Consider the following 21,209-nt stretch of genomic DNA (forward strand, 5'->3'; position numbering starts at 1 on the left):
TGTCATGGAAATACTTCTTAATGTTTTGTATACTCAGTATTCGAATTCCTAATTCTATGGGTATGCCAAGAGTGAAAATGTTTTGTGGTTATATTAGTGGTTGCCACACAGCAAAAAAGCCAACAGGAAATCACTTTTCATCAAATCAAACTTTATTTGTCACATGCGCCGAATACAAGTGTAGACCTTACCGTGAAATGCTTACTTACAAGCCCTTAACCAACAGTGCAGTTGAAGAGTTAAGAAAATATTTACCAAATAAAGTAAAGTAAAAAATAATTAAAAGTAAAATAACAAGGCTATATACAGGGGGTACCAGTACCGAGTTTATGTGCGGATGTACAAGTTAGTCGAGGTAATTCACTTCAAATCTCTCAGACATTGTTTACATACCTTATATCTACATTACACACAGCTACAGGAAACAACAATAACGTCCGAGACTACCCTGCCTGCCAAAAGAAAACAAAGCCTTCACTAATCCTTTTATACTAGCTCCTCTGTGGGCCTCTAGTGAGAAGCTGACATCATCCCAAATGAGAAACTTGTGTTTCTGCGACATGTGTGCATGTTGTTGTTATTGTCCCCAACTCAGCATCTATCTCAGTATCATGGCAACAAATAAGATATCTGCAAGCCAATTAAAGTGCATTATCAAATCAAACCACACTGCTCATAACTAAGCCTCTGAGACAATTGAGGTAGCACAACAAATAGCCCAGACACCTTTATTTAATTGGACCAAAATCCAAAGGGTTAGGGTAACATTAAAATACAATGTTTAACAATTGTGAGAGTAAGTTAGACTTACACAACATATTAAAGGGAAATTGATATTACACAAATACTACATATTATTGGCAACAGTCCACATGTGAATGACTGATATTGCTTAGACATTACATCATGTGAATCTACAATAGTTATTCTGTTGCTATCTTAAGCATTGAATTATGCTGCTGCAACCCCATAATGTTACCCCCTAGAATAGCCACTTTGAAGCAATCTTTAACTACACTTGATAGATTGCTGCGTATTACACTAGATTAGCAACATAATCAGGGTTTCTTCTTGGTCTCTTTGTAAGACAGGTAGTAATGTTTGGATCAGCCTTCGCTTTGTGATCTTGCGGAATTCCAAGAAAACTGTCCAGCTTCTTAAAGATATAGTACACATCTCTCAGGAGTGACCATCCAGATAGTAGTGGTGCCAGCCCCTGCAGTCTCACGTCGTCTTCTTCTTCTTCTTAGGTGCCGTGTAACTAGCTGTGTGGTGCTCTTTCCTGACATACTTATCATGGCCCTCCCTGGGAAAAAAAACATTACAAAAACACCAGGATGAATCGCAGGGAATCTAACTTTCTCGTAAATCACTGCAATGATGTCAATGCAATGATTTGCTTGAGTTATGTGGCCATAGTAGTAGTATTGTGCAGTACCTGAAGCAGCGGTTGCAGTACAAATCACCATCACAGGTGTGACAGCGGATGGAGGCGTCCTGGTTACAGATGGAGCACCAGGGAAGCTCATCCTCGTCACTGTCTAAATCCTGACCGGTTACGACAGCTGCTGGGGTTCTCGACGACGTTGAAGGAACTGGTGTCTATAACATAGATTAAACAAATATATATTTAATTTTGTTCTTTTACTATCTGCAATTTACTTGTGGAATTCTATGAAGTGTGTGTATTCAAGGAGGACTGCAGGTTTATTACCGGTTTCATGCGAGCGTCTGTCTTCTCTATGTTCCTAGGGCCACTGTGCTCAGGAGGTATGTTGTAGCCACTGGCCTCATCTAATGCAGCTTCTTCCGTGAGCTGGGAATGAGTAAACAATGACCACAGTTTGCTTTATCATTCATATTCACCTTTACCAGATCACAGCTTCAATTGTCTCTTTCAATTATGACTATTATAAATAAATTGGCAAAACAGCTGTCCCATGTGGTTATGAAAAGTAGCACTATCTTAAAAGAGGTTGATATGCATCGCCACTATGGGTAGGAATGTAAAAGAACAAGGACTCCGTTGAAATAAAGTACATATTCAAAGTAGGTTCTGCTTTTAGTTGCAGACCTTTTTCAGTATCCTCGCCATGGCCTCTTCCTCAGTCTCGTCCTCGCTGTCAGGGTGTTGGAAGTCTTCCATTGTGACTGAAACAACATGACAGAACACTGTTACAGCACAACAATACAACACAGATGACACATCACATAAACAAGAACACAGATTTGACCACACTGAAGCATTCCAGTGACTGTTGAAATATGGTTTCCTCTCCTCTCTTTCGCTCATAGCTATGGTGTGATTCTGTATGAAGTATTTATATGGGGTAGGGGGAGGGTTAATATCTACATTTAGTAATTTACCCTTGTCAGGGTCCTGTCCCTTGAGCTGGGCCAGCCTCTTGGCCATCTGTAGAACCTGTTCCTGGGAGCAGCGGTCCCGTCTCAGTTCCTCCATGGCGTCGGCCAGCAGGCGGTTCTTTTTATCCTCCAGCTCCCTGGCTGCATCCTGCAGCCCACCCCCATTATCCAGGTTCTCTTCCAGCCTATCCCCCTCCTGCTTATTCAAGTCATTCATGGGGCCATCCACACCTGGAATGGAAACATGGTTGGAAAATAAATTCAGCATTTACAACAGCTTGATAGAATAGGAAGCCATTGAATTGTTATCTTTGAATAAAGACTAATCTACAGTAATATCTCACATAACACATAACACTTTTCATTCAAGTTGGTACAGTTACAAATGGGAAGAATCCAAATACCTTCAGGATTTGGTTGTTGGGTGTCTATGACAACTTCCTCTGACAACTGAGTGATCAGGTCATTGGCTTGTTCTGTTGAGGTCCGAACATCAGGGGGCTGGTGTACCTGCACAGAGCCACAAAACTAAGTTATTGCAATAATGGGACTTCACTAAGACCTGAAGAATTTGGATCCAGAATGAATGAGGTCAAATAGCAGCAACACAAAGTGTTTGCTTAATATGTGTAGTCTAATGCTCAGACTCACAGGTAGAAGGGCTTGGGAGGGAGGAGGTCTTCCCTGTAAGGCTGCCAAGCGGTCCTCCATCTCCCCTGCAGAGGGTACAGGCTGGAGAGGAGCCTTCAGGGCAGCCAGACGGGATTCAATCTCTTTTTCTGACGGGATGGATTCTAAACAAAGGTTGGCCACAGATATAATTTCAGGTATCAGTAAAGATATAGGCCTATTGGAACATAGTGTGTTAGACAATGCTCACTTGGTTTGGTGTCCTCTTTCAGCTTTTGCAGCCTCTCAGCGATGGCCAGGTCCTCTTTACTCAGACGTTTGGTTGGAATGAGGCCTAGTTTGGCATTTCTGCTGCCCCCTGTTTCAGAGGGTGGTATCGGTTGTCCTTGTTTGGCCTCAAGAGCAGCAACACGTCTGCGCAAACACAATATAAAAGGCGTTATGATATCTACCGATAAGCAACATATAGCGAACAGTCGACTGACTCATCAAACCACCTGTACTCACTTTTTGTAGTTTTCAGGAGGGGACCATCTTGCGGCATTATTTTGGTTTTCTCCACTGCCAAAACAGTATTCAGAGAGCAAGCAAAACCAGCGGATCAAATATCATGTTATTGAATAGGTATAACGTTTTGGTAGAAAAGCACTACATCATCACTCCACCTTGTGAGATTCCCATGACATTGCTTGCAGATCTTCTGCTGGGTGTTGCCACAGCGAGGCACCACTGCGTTGAAAGTCAGGCAACCCGAGCAAAATGAACGCCCACAGTTCTTACAGCCCAACTGTAAATGATGACAATTAAAACATAAAACAAGGAGTTCGAACCTGTACCAGATGATTTGACAATTATAGTCAGTCAAATATTCAGGTAACTACAGCAACTGAAAATGAGTAACGTTACTAGAGGGTAGAAACAAACCTCCTTCCTGAAGAGAGTGAACTTTGATGCACAACAATAGCAACGGTTGTCCATTTCGCCGCATTTAGAGTAATGTAATCTGGTTGAACGGCCACTACTGCTATCGTCATGCCATCTACGTATGATACAGTCATTTGTCAAATAAACATAAAACTAACTACTTCATAGCTAGATTTGTTTAGACTATCCAAGAAAAATCCATTGATCAATCAGGAAGTCCACCGGAAGTTGCATGTACATTAAGTCTAGGTTCAAAATATAACTGGCCATCTTCAACCTAGCATTCCGTGAGCGTGCAGCCACATGATAAATGTAGTCCTAAAATATAAATGTAAAGCAAACATATTTTTTTATGGAAGATATTATATCTGAATGGTTTTCGTATCCACCGGAAATAATATATATATTATCGGCGAAAAACACATTGATTTTTTCAAACGAGTTTCTCGTTTACTAACATCGTTGGGTGTGACCATCCAATCATCTTTGTCCAAATCTTCTCGCGGTTCGAGTTCAAAAGACACAGAGCAACCAGCATGAAAAGGACAACGACCCAGTCCAGTGTTGTTTAACTTTCACAAAAAATATACATATTTTATCAAGAAAGTTGTTGAAGAAAAAATATATATCTAGCACGGTAAGATATGTTTGACATAACGTTAGCCTAATACGATTTGGAAACCTAGCTTTGTAGTCGCTAGCTAACCAGCTAGCTACTGTGGCTAACTTGGCTAACGCTAGCCACCTAGCTAGTTATTGTAATGTAACTACTGTAGCTAGCGCTTTTGCAAACACATTTCAAAGCGTGATACCTTGTTTGTTACTTGCCTTGTAAAATATTACAAGTTGTCCAAGAGATGTACTTGTGTGGCTTGTCAGCTGTTATTGTAGCTAGCTGACTTACAGAACCAAAATGGCAGAAGGTGGAGAGGCAGACTGGGAACTTTGCAAAGAGAACATCCAGCCCTTGAAGAAAGGTCGGGCCATATCAGTTTTACACCAGGCACTCAGTCAACAGCAAGAGGGTTCGAGCTCTGCCACCAACCAACACAAACAGTAAGGATGCCTTTACTTTACTTAACTATTTTATTTATTTATTTTACCTTTATTTAACTAGGCAAGTCAGTTAAGAATAAATTCTTATTTTCAATGACGGCCTAGGAACAGTGGGTTAACTGCCTGTTCAGGGGCAGAATGACAGATTTGTACCTTGTCAGCTCGGGGGTTTGAACTCGCAACCTTCCGGTTACTAGTCCAACGCTCTAACCACTAGGCTACCCTGCCGCCCCAACTATCTACAAACAGGGATTTAAGTGATCCTGGACAACACCCTGTCGTTCTCAACTAACATCAAGGCGGTGGCCCGTTCCTGTAGGTTCATGCTCTACAACATCCGCAGAGTACGACCCTGCCTCACACAGGAAGCGGCGCAGGTCCTAATCCAGGCACTTGTCATCTCCCGTCTGGATTACTGCAACTCGCTGTTGGCTGGGCTCCCTGCCTGTGCCATTAAACCCCTACAACTCATCCAGAACGCCGCAGCCCGTCTGGTGTTCAACCTTCCCAAGTTCTCTCACGTCACCCCGCTCCTCCGCTCCCTCCACTGGCTTCCAGTTGAAGCTCGCATCCGCTACAAGACCATGGTGCTTGCCTACGGAGCTGTGAGGGGAACGGCACCTCAGTACCTCCAGGCTCTGATCAGGCCCTACACCCAAACAAGGGCACTGCGTTCATCCACCTCTGGCCTGCTCGCCTCCCTACCACTGAGGAAGTACAGTTCCCGCTCAGCCCAGTCAAAACTGTTCGCTGCTCTGGCCCCCAATGGTGGAACAAACTCCCTCACGACGCCAGGACAGCGGAGTCAATCACCACCTTCCGGAGACACCTGAAACCCCACCTCTTTAAGGAATACCTAGGATAGGATAAAGTAATCCCTCTCACCCCCCCTCCCCCTGAAAAGATTTAGATGCACTACTGTTCCACTGGAGGTCATAAGGTGAATGCACCAATTTGTAAGTCGCTCTGGATAAGAGCGTCTGCTAAATGACTTAAATGTAAATGTAAATGTAAGTGCCGTGCCGTGCCGTACTTGGGATGGGAGGGAGAGACAGCATAAAGTGGGAATTTTGCTTACTAGCTATCTAACATTAAATAACCAGTTTTGGGGCAGTTCCGCAAGGCATTCTGGTTCTTGGCTTGACTGAATGGTGTGAATTTACAGTGTTGACAAATCTGCAAACAGGCCTATTGTTTTGTGTTCAACCAATGTGTTTGTTGTCTTCAGGGCTTTTGAGTCTGAACTGAGAGTGTATGATGGAGATGACCCCCTTGATGTTTGGGATCGGTAAGATGAAAAGGATTACTCTGGCCAAAACTGTGATCATACCTGAATTAATATTACATTGTGAATGTCTTAATGTTCATTGATAATGTCATTATTGTAGCCAGATAACATGGTGCCTTTTGAACAGGTATGTTAAATGGACAGAGCAGACCTATCCACAGGGAGGAAAGGAGAGTAACCTTACTGTGCTTTTGGAGAGAGCTGTGATGTGCTTTACAGAGGAAAATAAATATCACAATGACAGCCGTTATGTTGACCTATGGATCAAATTTGTAAGTAACCCTTGTCCTTTGTTCATACAGCTTTATCATGTGACAAGTGTCAATCAAACAAGTTGTATTCATGACTGTGTATGTACTCTGTCTTCCTGTATTAGGCAGAGAGCGGTCACGAGCCTTTGGATATCTACAGATATATGCGAGCCCAGGGAATAGGTGTACAACAGGCTTCCTTCTACATTGCCTGGTCTGAGGAGTATGAGCATCAGGGTAACTCTCGAACAGCAGACAGTGTCTACCAGGAGGGCTTCAAGCGTGGGGCTGAACCTCTGGAGAAACTCCTGCAGTTCCACAAGTATGGATCTACTTAATTTTTTTTACTGGATCTACTTCCATGCTGTTTGAGGTGGTTTTAGTTTTCCTAGCATAATTCAATATTTTGTGTCATCTGTTGCAGGGCTTTGCAGGCGCGTGTGTCCCGGCAGGTGATGTCTGGAATGGTGAATGACGAGGAGGAGGAAGCTGAGGCAGCAAAGCCTGAGCGGGTTTCTCTGGTGGATCTAAAACACAGGGGGAAGAAAAAGGCTGTTGCACCCATTAGTAGAGTTGGTGCAGCACTAAGCAGTAAGCACATGTCTCTTTTCAAAATGATAAATCATTCCAGGTTAAAGTATCATGTTGGGTTATGTAATGTCATAAAGAAGAATATATTTATGATTTTTGACTCTATTACTTGTTTGTTCACAGGTAATTCACGAAGCCTACAGTTACAAGGCCCACCAGCTCTGGCCAGCAGTGGTCAAAACCGTTGCCTTGTGATCTTTGATGAGAACAAGGCTGTCAGCGCTGAGCCCTCTGAACCAAAGTTGGAATCTTGGATGGCCCCACCCCCATCGAGATTCAAGGAGAACGAGCAGAGGCCTGAGAAATGGAGCGACGTAAAGGTATGAGGCACGCAGTAATGGGACTTAAAAGGCTTGTTATAATTTATGACTGAATTTGTGTGTGCTCTATTGTAGATGCCAATGAAGTCCAGGTTTGGTCACAGTGTTGTGGCTCTGCCCAGCAAGCCAAACTTCCAGCCCTTTGTGGAGGAGTCGGATCAGCCTCCAGCTATGTGAGTGTAAACTGAGATCATCTTAATCATAACTAACTGAATTAACTACTGCGGCTGGAACAGCAAAGGTCCATTTTTCTATTCAAAGAAATGTAGGTCGAGCAATAAATTATTTCAAAATTGTGTGACCCAGCAGTAACCCTGAGCTGTATGCCTTTGGCATAGTTTGTTTCTGCTCCAGCTGTGTTTTAGTTATTTGTTCTGACACCTTATTCCTCCAGGACACCGTGTAAGATCAACCCAGCGGTGAATTCAGTGTTGTCTGCGCGGAAGCCCTGCGGGGATGAGACTCCTCTGAAGAGACTGCAGCAACAGCAGCAGGAAGAGGGGAAAGCTCTGGAGCAGAGCATGTACTGCAAAAAGCTGCTGCTCAGTGGCGCCTCCGAGTTCTGCTTTGAGGAACTGCGGGCTGAGCGCTACCGACAGAAGAAGGCCTTGGAGTCAGGGGGCAGTGGCAAGGAAGAGCAAGCGAGCTCTGGTCTTCCAAACTGACACATTTCAACAAGGACATGTTCAGTGTTTTATTATTAGGTAGGAGACTATCAGTGTCATCATGTATGTATTTTAGAGTTTGTGTATATAAAAAGTTTCAAACCTGTCCACTGTGGGAGTCAAACCCACAAGGGTCATGCTCTACTAACTGAGCCAGACGGGACCACTAATAACACACTACGTATCTGTCTTTCTTTCCTGCTGCTTCATGTAACCTCTCAGTGTAATTAACCTTTCAATGGTGTAGGAATGACAGGGAGAAATCCAGAGGTGAGAATGACACGGTTAAATTCATATCGATGCATAGCTGTCACTGCTGTGTTTTCTTTTTAATATATATATATATTTTTTTACCTTTAGTTAACAAGGCAAGTCAGTTAAGAACAAATTCTTATTTTCAATGACAGCCTAGGAACAGTGGGTTAACTACCTGTTCAGGGGCAGAACGACAGATATGTACCTTGTCAGCTTGGGGATTTGAACTTGCAACCTTTCGGTTACTAGTCCAACGCTCTAACCACTAGGATACCCTGCCTTCCTATATATATATATATAGCAGTCAAAAGTTTGGGCGCACCTACTCATTCAAGGGTTATTGTTTATTTTTGTGCTTTTCTACATTGTAGAACAATATTGAATACAACAAAACTATGAAATAACACATGGAATCATGTAGTAACCTAAAAAGTCAACATACACAACAAATCAATGTACACTACCGTTCAAAAGTTTGGGGTCACTTAGAAATGTCCTGGTTTTTGAAAGAAAAGCACATTATTTGTCCATTGAAATCAAATAGATCAGAAATACAGTGTAAACATTTCATGTTGTAAATGACTATTGTAGCTGGAAACGGCAGATTTTAAAATTGAATATCTACATAGGCGTACAGAGTTTGACTAGTTGAGTATCTGGAGCATCAGCATTTGTGGGTTTGATTACAGGCTTCACAAAACGTTGCGAACTGGCTCTAACCAGAATAGCAAGAGGAGTGGGAGGCTCTGGTGCACAACTGAGCGAGAGGACAAATACATTCGTGTCTAGTTTGAGAAACAGACGCCTCACAAGTCCTCAACTGGCAGCTTCATTAAATAGTACCTGCCAATCACCGGTCTCGACGTCAACAGTGAAGCGGTGACTCCGGGATGCTATTTCATAGTTTTGAAGTCTTCGCTATTACAATGTAGAAAATAGTAAAACTAGAAAAAACCCTGGAATGAGTAGGCATGTCCAAACTTTTGACTGATTCTGTCAGTTTAAATATACCCCACAGCTCTGGTGACAATTTTTTAATAAATTTGAAATAAAGGTTCAAATAAAATTTCATTAGTCACATACACATGGTTAGCAGATGTTAATGCGAGTGTAGCGAAATGCTTGTGATTCTATTTCCGACAATGCAGTGATAACTGAGTAATCTAACCTAACAATTTCACAACAACTACCTTATACACACGAGTGTAAAGGGATGAATAATATGTGCATAAAAATATATGAATGAGTGATGGTACAGAACAGCATAGGCAAGATGCATTAGATGGTATCGGGTACAGTATATACATGTGAGATGAGTAATGTAGGGTATGTAACCATATAAAAGTGGCATTGTTTAAAGTGGCTAGTGATAAATGTATTACATAAAGATGGCAAGATGCAGTAGATTATATTTTTTATTTCACCTTTATTTAACCAGGTAGGCAAGTTGAGAACAAGTTCTCATTTACAATTGCGACCTGGCCAAGATAAAGCAAAGCAGTTCGACACATACAACAACACAGAGTTACACATGGAGTAAAACAATGGTGGCAAAGTAAATACAATATAGCAAGTAAAAAAAACACTGGAATGGTAGATTTGCAGTGGAAGAATGTGCAAAGTAGAAATAAAAAATAATGGGGTGCAAAGGAGCAAAAATAAATACAGTAGGGAAAGAGGTAGTTGTTTGGGCTAAATTATAGGTGGGCTATGTACAGGTGCAGTAATCTGTGAGCTGCTCTGACAGTTGGTGCTTAAAGCTAGTGAGGGAGATAAGTGTTTCCAGTTTCAGAGATTTTTGTAGTTCGTTCCAGTCATTGGCAGCAGAGAACTGGAAGGAGAGGCGGCCAAAGAAAGAATTGGTTTTGGGGGTGACCAGAGAGATATACCTGCTGGAGCGTGTGCTACAGGTGGGTGATGCTATGGTGACCAGCGAGCTGAGATAAGGGGGGTCTTTACCTAGCAGGGTCTTGTAGATTACATGGAGCCAGTGGGTTTGGCGACGAGTATGAAGCGAGGACCAGCCAACAAGAGCGTACAGGTCGCAATGGTGGGTAGTATATGGGGCTTTGGTGACAAAACAGATTGCACTGTGATAGACTGCATACAATTTGTTGAGTAGGGTATTGGAGGCTATTTTGTAAATGACAACGCCGAAGTCGAGGATTGGTAGGATGGTCAGTTTTACAAGGGTATGTTTGACAGCATGAGTGAAGGATGCTTTGTTGCGAAATAGGAAGCCAATTCTAGATTTAACTTTGGATTGGAGATGTTTGATGTGGGTCTGGAAGGAGAGTTTACAGTCTAACCAGACACCTAGGTATTTGTAGTTGTCCACGTATTCTAAGTCAGAGCCGTCCAGAGTAGTGATGTTGGACAGGCAGGCAGCGATCGGTTGAAGAGCATGCATTTAGTTTTACTTGTATTTAAGAGCAATTGGAGGCCACGGAAGGAGTTGTATGGCATTGAAGCTTGCCTGGAGGGTTGTTAACACAGTGTCCAAAGAAGGGCCAGAAGTATACAGAATGGTGTCGTCTGCGTAGAGGTGGATCAGAGACTCACCAGCAGCAAGAGCGACCTCATTGATGTATACAGAGAAGAGAGTCGGTCCAAGAATTGAACCCTGTGGCACCCCCATAGAGACTGCCAGAGGTCCGGACAGCAGACCCTCCGATTTGACACACTGAACTCTATCAGAGAAGTAGTTGGTGAACCAGGCGAGGCAATCATTTGAGAAACCAAGGCTGTCGAGTCTGCCGATGAGGATGTGGTGATTGACAGAGTCGAAAGCCTTGGCCAGATCAATGAATACGGCTGCACAGTAATGTTTCTTATCGATGGCGGTTAAGATATCGTTTAGGACCTTGAGCGTAGCTGAGGTATAGAGTACAGTATATACATATGAGATGAGTAATGTAGGGTATGAGAACATTATATTAAGTGGCATTGTTTAAAGTGACTAGTGATACATTTTTGACATACATTTTTTCATTATTAAAGTGGCTGGAGTTGAGGCAGTATGTTGGCAGCAGCCACTCAATGTTAGTGGTGGCTGTTTAACAGTCTGATGGCCTTGAGATAGAAGCTGTTTTTCAGTCTCTCGGTCCCTGCTTTGATGCGCCTGTACTGGCCTCGCCTTCTGGATGATAGCGGGGTGAACAGTCTTGTGATGTGTTTATGATGAGTCTTGTGATAATTGTTGCCTGATGAACTGGAGCCTGTCGTATGACTCACTGTCAGTAGAGGGCATGCATGAGGAGTTCTAGTGCGCAGAGTTCAAATATGGGCTACTTTGCATGTTTTTCAACTGAGGTTATTTGAACCTCCAATTGAATATGAGATGAGATGAGTATTTGTATTTATTTGTTATGGATCCACATTAGCTGCTGCTACTCTTCCTGGCGTCCAGCAAAATTAAGGCAGTTATGCAATTTCATAAACATTACAATACATTCATAACAGATTTCACACCACTGTGTGCCCTCAGGCCCCTACCCCACTACCACATATCTACGACACAAAATCTATGTGTACGCATGTGTATAGTGCACATATTATCATGTGTATGCATGTGTCTGTGCCTATGTTTGTGTTGCTCTACAGTCCTCGCTGTTCCATAAGGTGTATTTGATTCTACTGCTTGCATCAGTTACCTGTGTGAAATAGAGTTCCATGTAGGCATGGCTGTATGTAGTACTGTGCGCCTCCCATAATCTGTTCTGGACTTGGGGACTGTGAAGAGACCTCTTGTGGGGTATGCATGAGTGTCTGAGCTGTGTGGTAGTCGTTTAAACAGACAGCTCGGTGCTTTCAACATGTCAATACCTCTCACAAATACAAGTAGTGATGAAGTCAATCTCTCCTCCACTTTGAGCCAGGACAGATTGACATGCATGTTATTAATGTTTGCTCTCTGTGTACATCCACGTGCCAGCCATGCTGCCCTGTTCTGAGACAATAGCAATTTTCCTAAGTCCCTCTTTGTGGCACCTGACCACAAGACTGAACAGTAGTCTAGGTGTGACAAAACTAGAGCCTGTTGGACCTGCCTTGTTGATAGTGCTTTTTAAGAAGGTAGAGCAGCGCTTTATTAATGGACAGACTTCTCCCCATCTTAGCTACTGTTGTATCCATATGTTTTGACCATGACAGTTTACAATCCATGGTTACTCTAATCAGTTTAGTCACCTCAACTTTCTCAATTTCCACATTATTTAGTTGAGGTTTAGGGTTTAGTCAATGATTTGTCCGAAATACAATGCTTTTTGTTTTTGAAATATTTAGGACTAACTTATTCCTTGCCACCCATTCTGAAACTAACTACAGCTCTTTGTTCTGTGTTGCAGTCATTTCAGTTGTTGTAGTAGCTGACGTTTATAATGTTGAGTCATCCGCATACATCGACACTCAAAGCCAGTGGCATGTCGTTAGTAAAGATTGAAAAATGTAAGGGGCCTAGACAGCTGCCCTGGGGAATTCCTGATTCTACCTGGCTTCCATTAAAGAACACCCTCTGTGTTTTGTTAGACAGGTAACTCTTTATCCACAATATAGCAATGGGTGTTAAGCCATAACACGTGTTTTCTTTTAGCAGATCATGTCAAAGGCCGCACGGAAGTCTAACAAATCAGCCACAATAATCTTTTTATCATCAATTTCTCTCAGCCAATCATCAGTCATTTGTGTGAGTGCTGTGCTTGTTGAATGTCCTTCCCTATCAGTGTGCTGAAAGTCTGTTGTTAATTGGTTTACTGTAAAATAGCTTTTTATCTGATCAAACACCATTTTTTCAAAAACTTTACTAAAGGTTGGTAACAGGCTGATTGGTCGGATATTTGAGCCAGTAAAGGGGGCTTTACTATTCTTAGATAGCGGAATGACTTTTGCTTCCCTCCAGGCCTGAGCGCAGTAGGCTTGTAGTAGGCTTAAATTGAAGATATGGAAATATCGTCCACTATTATCCTCAGTAATTTTACATCCAAGTTGTCAGACCCTGCTGGCTTATCATTGTTGCTAGACAACAATCATTTTTTTCACCTCTTCCACATTCACTTTACGGAATTCAAAATTACAATTCTTGTCTTTCTGAATTTGGTCAGATATACTTGGATGTGTAGTGCATCCAATGTGTTGCTGGCATGTCATGCCTAAGTTTGCTAATTTTGCCAATGAAAATATCAATAAAGTAGTTGGCAATATCAGTTGTTTTTGTGGTGAATGAGCATGAGTTGAGTGCCTTTTTTCCCACAATTTTGTTGAAGGTGCTCCAAAGCTTTTATCTTTGTCTCATAGTGTAGTTTCTTTTTTAAAATTCCATTTAGTCACATGATTTCTCAATTTTCAGTACGTTTGCCAATCGGTTGTGCAGCCAGACTTTTGCCTCATCCCTCTCAACCATAAAATTGTTCAATTCCTCATTGAGTATACTGCTCTACACAAGCCCTTGCTGGAGGCTAAAGGAGCAAACACTCTGCAACGAGCTGCACTGTCAAACTGCCATAAACTAACTCAATTCACCATATTTGATGTGGCCACATATATCTTAATTATTCAAATGAAATTATTACATTCTCTAACTGGAGGATGTTCTTGAATTTTTCTGTTATGGAGAACGCCCACAATGATATAGCTGCTTGTCATATTGTATCAGCCAGAATCTTAATTTTAACTTCATATTTTCTTAATTGTCCGAGGGAGGTCCAGTCTGACCCTACTGATATAGTAACAAGTAATCCACTGTGATGATGGGATACATGGCTGCTCAGAAGGCAGATTTGATAACTGGGTGGGAGATAGGTAACTAATTAGCAAGTTAAATCCAGCCTCCTTAGTTGGGTTGTGTGAGCAGCAGAGCAGGCCTAGTCACTCCCCTGAGACCCCTACCACCAGGCTGCTGCTGCTACACCAAGGAACTAGAGGGAAGGACATCCTAAATCACATTTACCGCTGGAGGAATTCACGTAGAAACCCACACACAAAACACTGTATGGACCTCACCCTTCATTTTGACTGGATCTGAGTGCCTCTCAACTGGTGAGTCCCCAAAAGTAAAATGTTAATTTTGTGAGAATAGATACACATACAATGTTTAGTGTTATTGCAATTATCTATCTTAGCTGAATCATTTGTATTCTTACTGAAATGTTTGCTGCATGACTTATTAAATGCTTATCCAGATAGTTCTTGATGCAGAAAATCCATACCTCTCTCTTCTTAAAGCCAGCTGTGGAGAGGCCATTATCTATGCTTAATAGGGTTTTGCAAGGCCCTAGGAGGGGGACTTTTGTCTGGCCCGGTTAGTTTGATAGGCAAACACAGTCAGGCTATTTTGACCATGTCTCACAGCTGGTGCTTTTAAGCTATGTCTGGTTTTATTTACAACAGCAGTTAATAGCTAAATTCCTGCCCAAGCCATTACTTCACTTAGCAGAAGTCCTTGCAAGACCTGACGTAGCTCATTGTAGGGTTATGCTGAACTAGCCATAGAAAAGGGACAGGTGTATGACAGCTAATCATTTCAGAATAATGCCATGTCATGCTTTACAATGTTAGGATATGGACTCAGGGGCTGCTGCTCACTCTGAGGTTCTCAGGTCATAGAATTGATGTGGGCTCTGACCACTCACTGATGACCACTCACTGAGTCAACCACAACCACAGTCAACACTAATGTCCTGAGGTGCTCTACCCCATTCTTGAATATTGCCCAGGGCAAATCCTGAGTAACCCGACTAAATGTCATTGAAATTTAAATGCAAGCAATTTAAGTGGTTTCTTATGAAGATAAAGGCTTCCATTGAATTACTATAGCTACAAAAGGTTCAAAAGGCCTACTTTGGAATGCATGTATCATTACCCCCAGTTCATCTGGTAACTCATTATAATAATCAGAAGCAGTAGCAGCCTCATCAAGCATGACAATGCATGACAAACAACAATATATGTGTACTGTTCAGCCTCTGGCTAGTACAGCAAGTCACTATCGTTATTGCTTAAATGCAATGTGTCAGTCTCTTTGACGAAAGTCACATTTTGAGGTTTGTATTGCCTCGTGTTTGATTTTGAATTATATTACAATATTAGCCAGATAAATAACATGGAGGCCAAAGCCAGAATGCATATTGTTATAAATAAAGGGAGGATCGCTACTCAGGCTTTTTAAAAACCAATCAAGCCAGGTTCCACACACTGTATGCACAATGTCACGGGATAAGGGGAACAAGCAAACAAACTGGTGTCTATAAACAAGCATCAAAAGAACGAGAGACCTCCAGATAGCCGAAGCAAACATAGGCATTTACAGGGTATTTCTGTTATTGTGGGATATTAGTAGGAGACCTGTGTTATGGGATGAGGCTGTACAACTGCCCTGCCCACCCAATATGACCAAAAGCACCACAAAAGTACTAACAGAAGAGACCCAGCAGAAGGCAGGCCAATCAATATCAGCAATAACAGCGATGACAACAAAGAGAACAGTGAAGGGAGGTCACATCTGCCAAACCCACAAGTGGCCATAATCTGGATTATTGTTATGCAAATTGAGTCTTTTGCCCAGGTTATTTTGATGCGGGGTTAAATAACATTATTTACGGTTGTTATAGAGCCTATGCAAAGGTATTTTTGAATCAAATTACCATGTATTACAGTGTTCTAAATGACCGTGTATTACAGTGTTCTATGTGACAATGTATTACAGTGTTCTAAATGACCATGTATTAGTGTTCTCAATGACCATGTATTACAGTGTTCTAAATAACCATGTATTACAGTGTTTTACGTGACAATGTATTACAGTGTTTTACGTGACAATGTATTACAGTGATCTAAATGACCATGTATTACAGTGTTCTAAATGACCGTGTATTACAAATTGAAGCTAGCTAGCTTACAAATAATAACAACAAAAAATATCTAGTTAACAGAAGAAAGGAAGACAAAATAAGGACAGAAGAAAAAGGAAAAGAAAAGGACAACAAAGTGAAACCTCTAAAGAAACAAGAGACCATAATACAAGAAACAGCACTATAGAGAGATAGAACAACAACAACGCAGCCACTGCCAGCTAGCCTACTTCAGCAGTACTGTATCATTTGAATTATTTTAGTCAATAAGATTCCTGCTACGTAAGCTTAACTTTCTGAACATTCGAGACGTGTAGTCCACTTGTCATTCCAATCTCCTTTGCATTAGCGTAGCCTCTTCTGTAGCCTGTCAACTATGTGTCTGTCTATCCCTGTTCTCTCCTCTCTGCACAGACCATACAAACGCTCCACACCGCGTGGCCGCGGCCACTCTAATCTGGTGGTCCCAGCGCGCACGACCCACGTGGAGTTCCAGGTCTCCGGTAGCCTCTGGAACTGCCGATCTGCGGCCAACAAGGCAGAGTTCATCTCAGCCTATGTCTCCCTCCAGTCCCTCGACTTCTTGGCACTGACGGAAACATGGATCACCACAGATAACACTGCTACTCCTACTGCTCTCTCTTTGTCCGCCCACGTGTTCTCGCACACCCGAGAGCTTCTGGTCAGCGGGGTGGTGGCACCGGGATCCTCATCTCTCCCAAGTGGTCATTCTCTCTTTCTCCCCTTACCCATCTGTCTATCGCCTCCTTTGAATTCCATGCTGTCACAGTTACCAGCCCTTTCAAGCTTAACATCCTTATCATTTATCGCCCTCCAGGTTCCTCGGAGAGTTCATCAATGAGCTTGATGCCTTGATAAGCTCCTTTCCTGAGGACGGCTCACCTCTCACAGTTCTGGGCGACTTTAACCTCCCCACGTCTACCTTTGACTCATTCCTCTCTGCCTCCTTCTTTCCACTCCTCTCCTCTTTTGACCTCACCCTCTCACCTTCCCCTCTACTCACAAGGCAGGCAATACGCTCGACCTCATCTTTACTAGATGCTGTTCTTCCACTAACCTCACTGCAACTCCCCTCCAAGTCTCCGACCACTACCTTGTATCCTTTTCCCTCTTGCTCTCATCCAACACTTCCCACACTGCCCCTACTCGGATGGTATCGCGCCGTCCCAATCTTCGCTCTCTCTCCCCGCTACTCTCTCCTCTTCCATCCTATCATCTCTTCCCTCTGCTCAAACCTTCTCCAACCTATCTCCTGATTCTGCCTCCTCAACCCTCCTCTCCTCCCTTTCTGCATCCCTTGATTCTCTATGTCCCCTATCCTCCAGGCCGGCTCGGTCCTCCCCTCCTGCTCCGTGGCTCGACGAATCATTGCGAGCTCACAGAACAGGGCTCCGGGCAGCCGAGCGGAAATGGAGGAAAACTCGCCTCCCTGCGGACCTGGCATCCTTTCACTCCCTCCTCTCTACATTTTCCTCTTCTGTCTCTGCTGCTAAAGCCACTTTCTACCACTCTAAATTCCAAGCATCTGCCTCTAACCCTAGGAAGCTCTTTGCCACCTTCTCCTCCCTCCTGAATCCTCCTCCCCCTCCCCCTCCTCCCTCTCTGCAGATGACTTCGTCAACCATTTTGAAAAGAAGGTCGACGACATCCGATCCTCGTTTGCTAAGTCAAACGACACCGCTGGTTCTGCTCACACTGCCCTACCCTGTGCTCTGACCTCTTTCTCCCCTCTCTCTCCAGATGAAATCTCGCGTCTTGTGACGGCCGGCCGCCCAACAACCTGCCCGCTTGACCCTATTCCCTCCTCTCTTCTCCAGACCATTTCCGGAGACCTTCTCCCTTACCTCACCTCGCTCATCAACTCATCCCTGACCGCTGGCTACGTCCCTTCTGTCTTCAAGAGAGCGAGAGTTGCACCCCTTCTGAAAAAACCTACACTCGATCCCTCCGATGTCAACAACTACAGACCAGTATCCCTTCTTTCTTTTCTCTCCAAAACTCTCGAACGTGCCGTCCTTGGCCAGCTCTCCCGCTATCTCTCTCAGAATGACCTTCTTGATCCAAATCAGTCAGGTTTCAAGACTAGTCATTCAACTGAGACTGCTCTTCTCTGTATCACGGAGGCCCTCCGCACTGCTAAAGCTAACTCTCTCTCCTCTGCTCTCATCCTTCTAGACCTATCGGCTGCCTTCGATACTGTGAACCATCAGATCCTCCTCTCCACCCTCTCCGAGTTGGGCATCTCCGGCGCGGCCCACGCTTGGATTGCGTCCTACCTGACAGGTCGCTCCTACCAGGTGGCGTGGCGAGAATCTGTCTCCTCACCACGCGCTCTCACCACTGGCGTCCCCAGGGCTCTGTTCTAGGCCCTCTCCTATTCTCGCTATACACCAAGTCACTTGGCTCTGTCATAACCTCACATGGTCTCTCCTATCATTGCTATGCAGACGACACACAATTAATCTTCTCCTTTCCCCCTTCTGATGACCAGGTGGCGAATCGCATCTCTGCATGTCTGGCAGACATATCAGTGTGGATGACGGATCACCACCTCAAGCTGAACCTCGGCAAGACGGAGCTGCTCTTCCTCCCGGGAAGGACTGCCCGTTCCATGATCTCGCCATCACGGTTGACAACTCCATTGTGTCCTCCTCCCAGAGCGCTAAGAACCTTGGCGTGATCCTGGACAACACCCTGTCGTTCTCAACTAACATCAAGGCGGTGGCCCGTTCTTGTAGGTTCATGCTCTACAACATCCGCAGAGTACGACCCTGCCTCACACAGGAAGCGGCGCAGGTCCTAATCCAGGCACTTGTCATCTCCCGTCTGGATTACTGCAACTCGCTGTTGGCTGGGCTCCCTGCCTGTGCCATTAAACCCCTACAACTCATCCAGAACGCCGCAGCCCATCTGGTGTTCAACCTTCCCAAGTTCTCTCACGTCACCCCGCTCCTCCGCTCTCTCCACTGGCTTCCAGTTGAAGCTCGCATCCGCTACAAGACCATGGTGCTTGCCTACGGAGCTGTGAGGGGAACGGCACCTCAGTACCTCCAGGCTCTGATCAGGCCCTACACCCAAACAAGGGCACTGCGTTCATCCACCTCTGGCCTGCTCGCCTCCCTACCACTGAGGAAGTACAGTTCCCGCGCAGCCCAGTCAAAACTGTTCGCTGCTCTGGCCCCCCAATGGTGGAACAAACTCCCTCACGACGCCAGGACAGCGGAGTCAATCACCACCTTCCGGAGACACCTGAAACCCCACCTCTTTCAGGAATACCTAGGATAGGATAAAGTAATCCTTCTCACCCCCTTAAAAGATTTAGATGCACTATTGTAAAGTGGCTGTTCCACTGGATGTCTTAAGGTGAACGCACCAATTTGTAAGTCGCTCTGGATAAGAGCGTCTGCTAAATGACTTAAATGTAATGTAAATGTATTACAGTGTTCTATGTGACAATGTATTACAGTGTTCTAAATGACCATGTATTAGTGTTCTAAATGACCATGTATTACAGTGTTCTAAATGACCATGTATTACAGTGTTCTAAATGACAATGTATTACAGTGTTCTAAATGACCGTGTATTACAGTGTTCTGAATGACCATGTATTACAGTGTTCTAAATGACCGTGTATTACAGTGTTCTAAATGACCATGTATTACAGCGTTCTAAATAACCATGTATTGCAGTGTTCTGAATGACCAGGTATTACAGTGTTATAAATGACCGTGTATTACAGCGTTCAAAATGACAACGTATTACAGTATTCTAAATGACCATGCATTCTAAATGGCCATGTTTTACAGTGTTCTAAATGACCGTGTATTAGTGTTCTGAATGACTGCGAATTAGTGTTCTAAATGACCATGTATTACAGTGTTCTAAATGACCATGTAATACAGTGTTCTAAATGACCATGCATTACAGTGTTCTAAATGACCAGGTATTAGTCTTCTAAATAACCATGTATTGCAGTGTTCTAAATGACCAGGTGTTACAGTGTTCTAAATGACCATGTGCTACAGTGTTCTAAATGACCATGTATTGCAGTGTTGTGAATGACCATCTATTACAGTGTTCTAAATTACTGTGTATTACAGCGTTCTAAATGACCGTCTATTACAGTGTTCTACGTGCCAATGTATTACAGTGTTCTAAATGACCAGGTATTGCAGTATTCTAAATGACCATGTATTGCAGTGTTGTGAATGACCATCTATTACAGTGTTATAAATGACCGTGTATAACAACGTTCAAAATGACAATAAATGACCGTGTATTACAGCGTTCAAAATGACAACGTATTACAGTGTTCTAAATGACCATGTATTCTAAATGACCGTGTATTAGTGTTCAAATTGACCATGTATTACAGTGTTCTAAATGACCAGGTATAACAGTGTTCTAAATGACCAGGTATTACAGTGTTCTAAATGAACATGTTTTACAGTGTTCTAAATTACCGTGTTCTAAATTACCGTGTATTACAGCGTTCTAAATGACCGTGTATTACAGCGTTCTAAATGACCGTGTATTAGTGTTCTGAATGACTGCGAATTAGTGTTCTAAATGACCATGTATTACAGTGTTCTAAATGACCATGTAATACAGTGTTCTAAATGACCGTGTATTACAGCGTTCTAAATGACAGTGTTCTAAATTACTTTGTAATACAGTGTTCTAAATGACCGTGTGTTACATCGTTCTAAATGGCAGTGTTCTAAATGACTGTGTATTACAGCGTTCTAAATTACAGTGTTCTAAATGACCGTGTATTACAGCGTTCTAAATGATTGTGTATTACAGCGTTCTATTTGACCGTGTATTACAGTGTTCTAAATGACCGTGTATTACAGCGTTCTAAATGAAAGTGTTCTAAATGACCGTGTATTACAGCGTTCTATATGACAGCGTTCTAAATGACCGTGTATTACAGCTTTCTAAATTCCTGTGTTCTAAATGACAGTGTATTACAGTGTTCTAAATGACGAAGGTATTAC

The 21,209-nt window shown here is 43.2% G+C and overlaps 2 protein-coding genes across 3 annotated transcripts; one reads left to right on the plus strand and one right to left on the minus strand.

Annotated features, from left to right (window-relative positions):
- Positions 1-130: 130 nt before the first annotated feature.
- zfyve19 (zinc finger, FYVE domain containing 19) lies at positions 131-4,188 on the minus strand. The gene is made up of 11 exons (XM_029688261.2): positions 3,919-4,188; positions 3,660-3,781; positions 3,502-3,555; positions 3,245-3,408; positions 3,016-3,158; positions 2,769-2,874; positions 2,368-2,595; positions 2,075-2,151; positions 1,715-1,816; positions 1,439-1,602; positions 131-1,306 (listed from the first exon to the last, which is right to left on the minus strand). The coding sequence occupies exons 1-11, from the start codon at positions 3,970-3,972 to the stop codon at positions 1,225-1,227; spliced, it is 1,296 nt and encodes a 431-aa protein (XP_029544121.1). The 5' UTR covers positions 3,973-4,188; the 3' UTR covers positions 131-1,224.
- A 141-nt stretch (positions 4,189-4,329) lies between these two features.
- On the plus strand, positions 4,330-9,428 carry bub1bb (BUB1 mitotic checkpoint serine/threonine kinase Bb). Of its 2 annotated transcripts, none has more exons than XM_029688262.2 (9): positions 4,330-4,555; positions 4,798-4,974; positions 6,203-6,262; positions 6,390-6,534; positions 6,639-6,835; positions 6,938-7,104; positions 7,228-7,424; positions 7,500-7,597; positions 7,819-9,428. In XM_029688262.2, exons 2-9 carry the CDS (start codon positions 4,832-4,834, stop codon positions 8,087-8,089), a joined length of 1,278 nt encoding a protein of 425 aa, XP_029544122.1. In that variant the 5' UTR covers positions 4,330-4,555; positions 4,798-4,831; the 3' UTR covers positions 8,090-9,428. The 2 variants fall into 2 exon arrangements, with proteins under 2 accessions (XP_029544122.1, XP_029544123.1); XM_029688263.2 differs by having other exon boundaries at positions 4,810-4,974.
- The last annotated feature ends 11,781 nt before the right edge of the window (positions 9,429-21,209 follow it).

This window comes from Oncorhynchus nerka, linkage group LG18 (genome assembly GCF_034236695.1).
Source record: "Oncorhynchus nerka isolate Pitt River linkage group LG18, Oner_Uvic_2.0, whole genome shotgun sequence".
In the NCBI taxonomy this organism is placed as follows: Eukaryota; Metazoa; Chordata; class Actinopteri; order Salmoniformes; family Salmonidae; genus Oncorhynchus; species Oncorhynchus nerka.

Excerpts from the sequence above, each read along its gene's own strand:
- bub1bb (XM_029688262.2), top strand. The coding sequence starts at position 4,832 with ATGGCAGAAGGTGGAGAGGCAGACTGGGAACTTTGCAAAGAGAACATC. Across the intron at positions 6,263-6,389 it reads CCCCTTGATGTTTGGGATCG|GTATGTTAAATGGACAGAGC; the intron begins GTAAGATGAAAA and ends CCTTTTGAACAG. Across the intron at positions 7,105-7,227 it reads AGTTGGTGCAGCACTAAGCA|GTAATTCACGAAGCCTACAG; the intron begins GTAAGCACATGT and ends GTTTGTTCACAG.
- zfyve19 (XM_029688261.2), bottom strand. The coding sequence starts at position 3,972 with ATGGACAACCGTTGCTATTGTTGTGCATCAAAGTTCACTCTCTTCAGG. Across the intron at positions 2,875-3,015 it reads CCTCCCAAGCCCTTCTACCT|GTACACCAGCCCCCTGATGT; the intron begins GTGAGTCTGAGC and ends GGCTCTGTGCAG. Across the intron at positions 1,603-1,714 it reads CAGACGCTCGCATGAAACCG|ACACCAGTTCCTTCAACGTC; the intron begins GTAATAAACCTG and ends TCTATGTTATAG.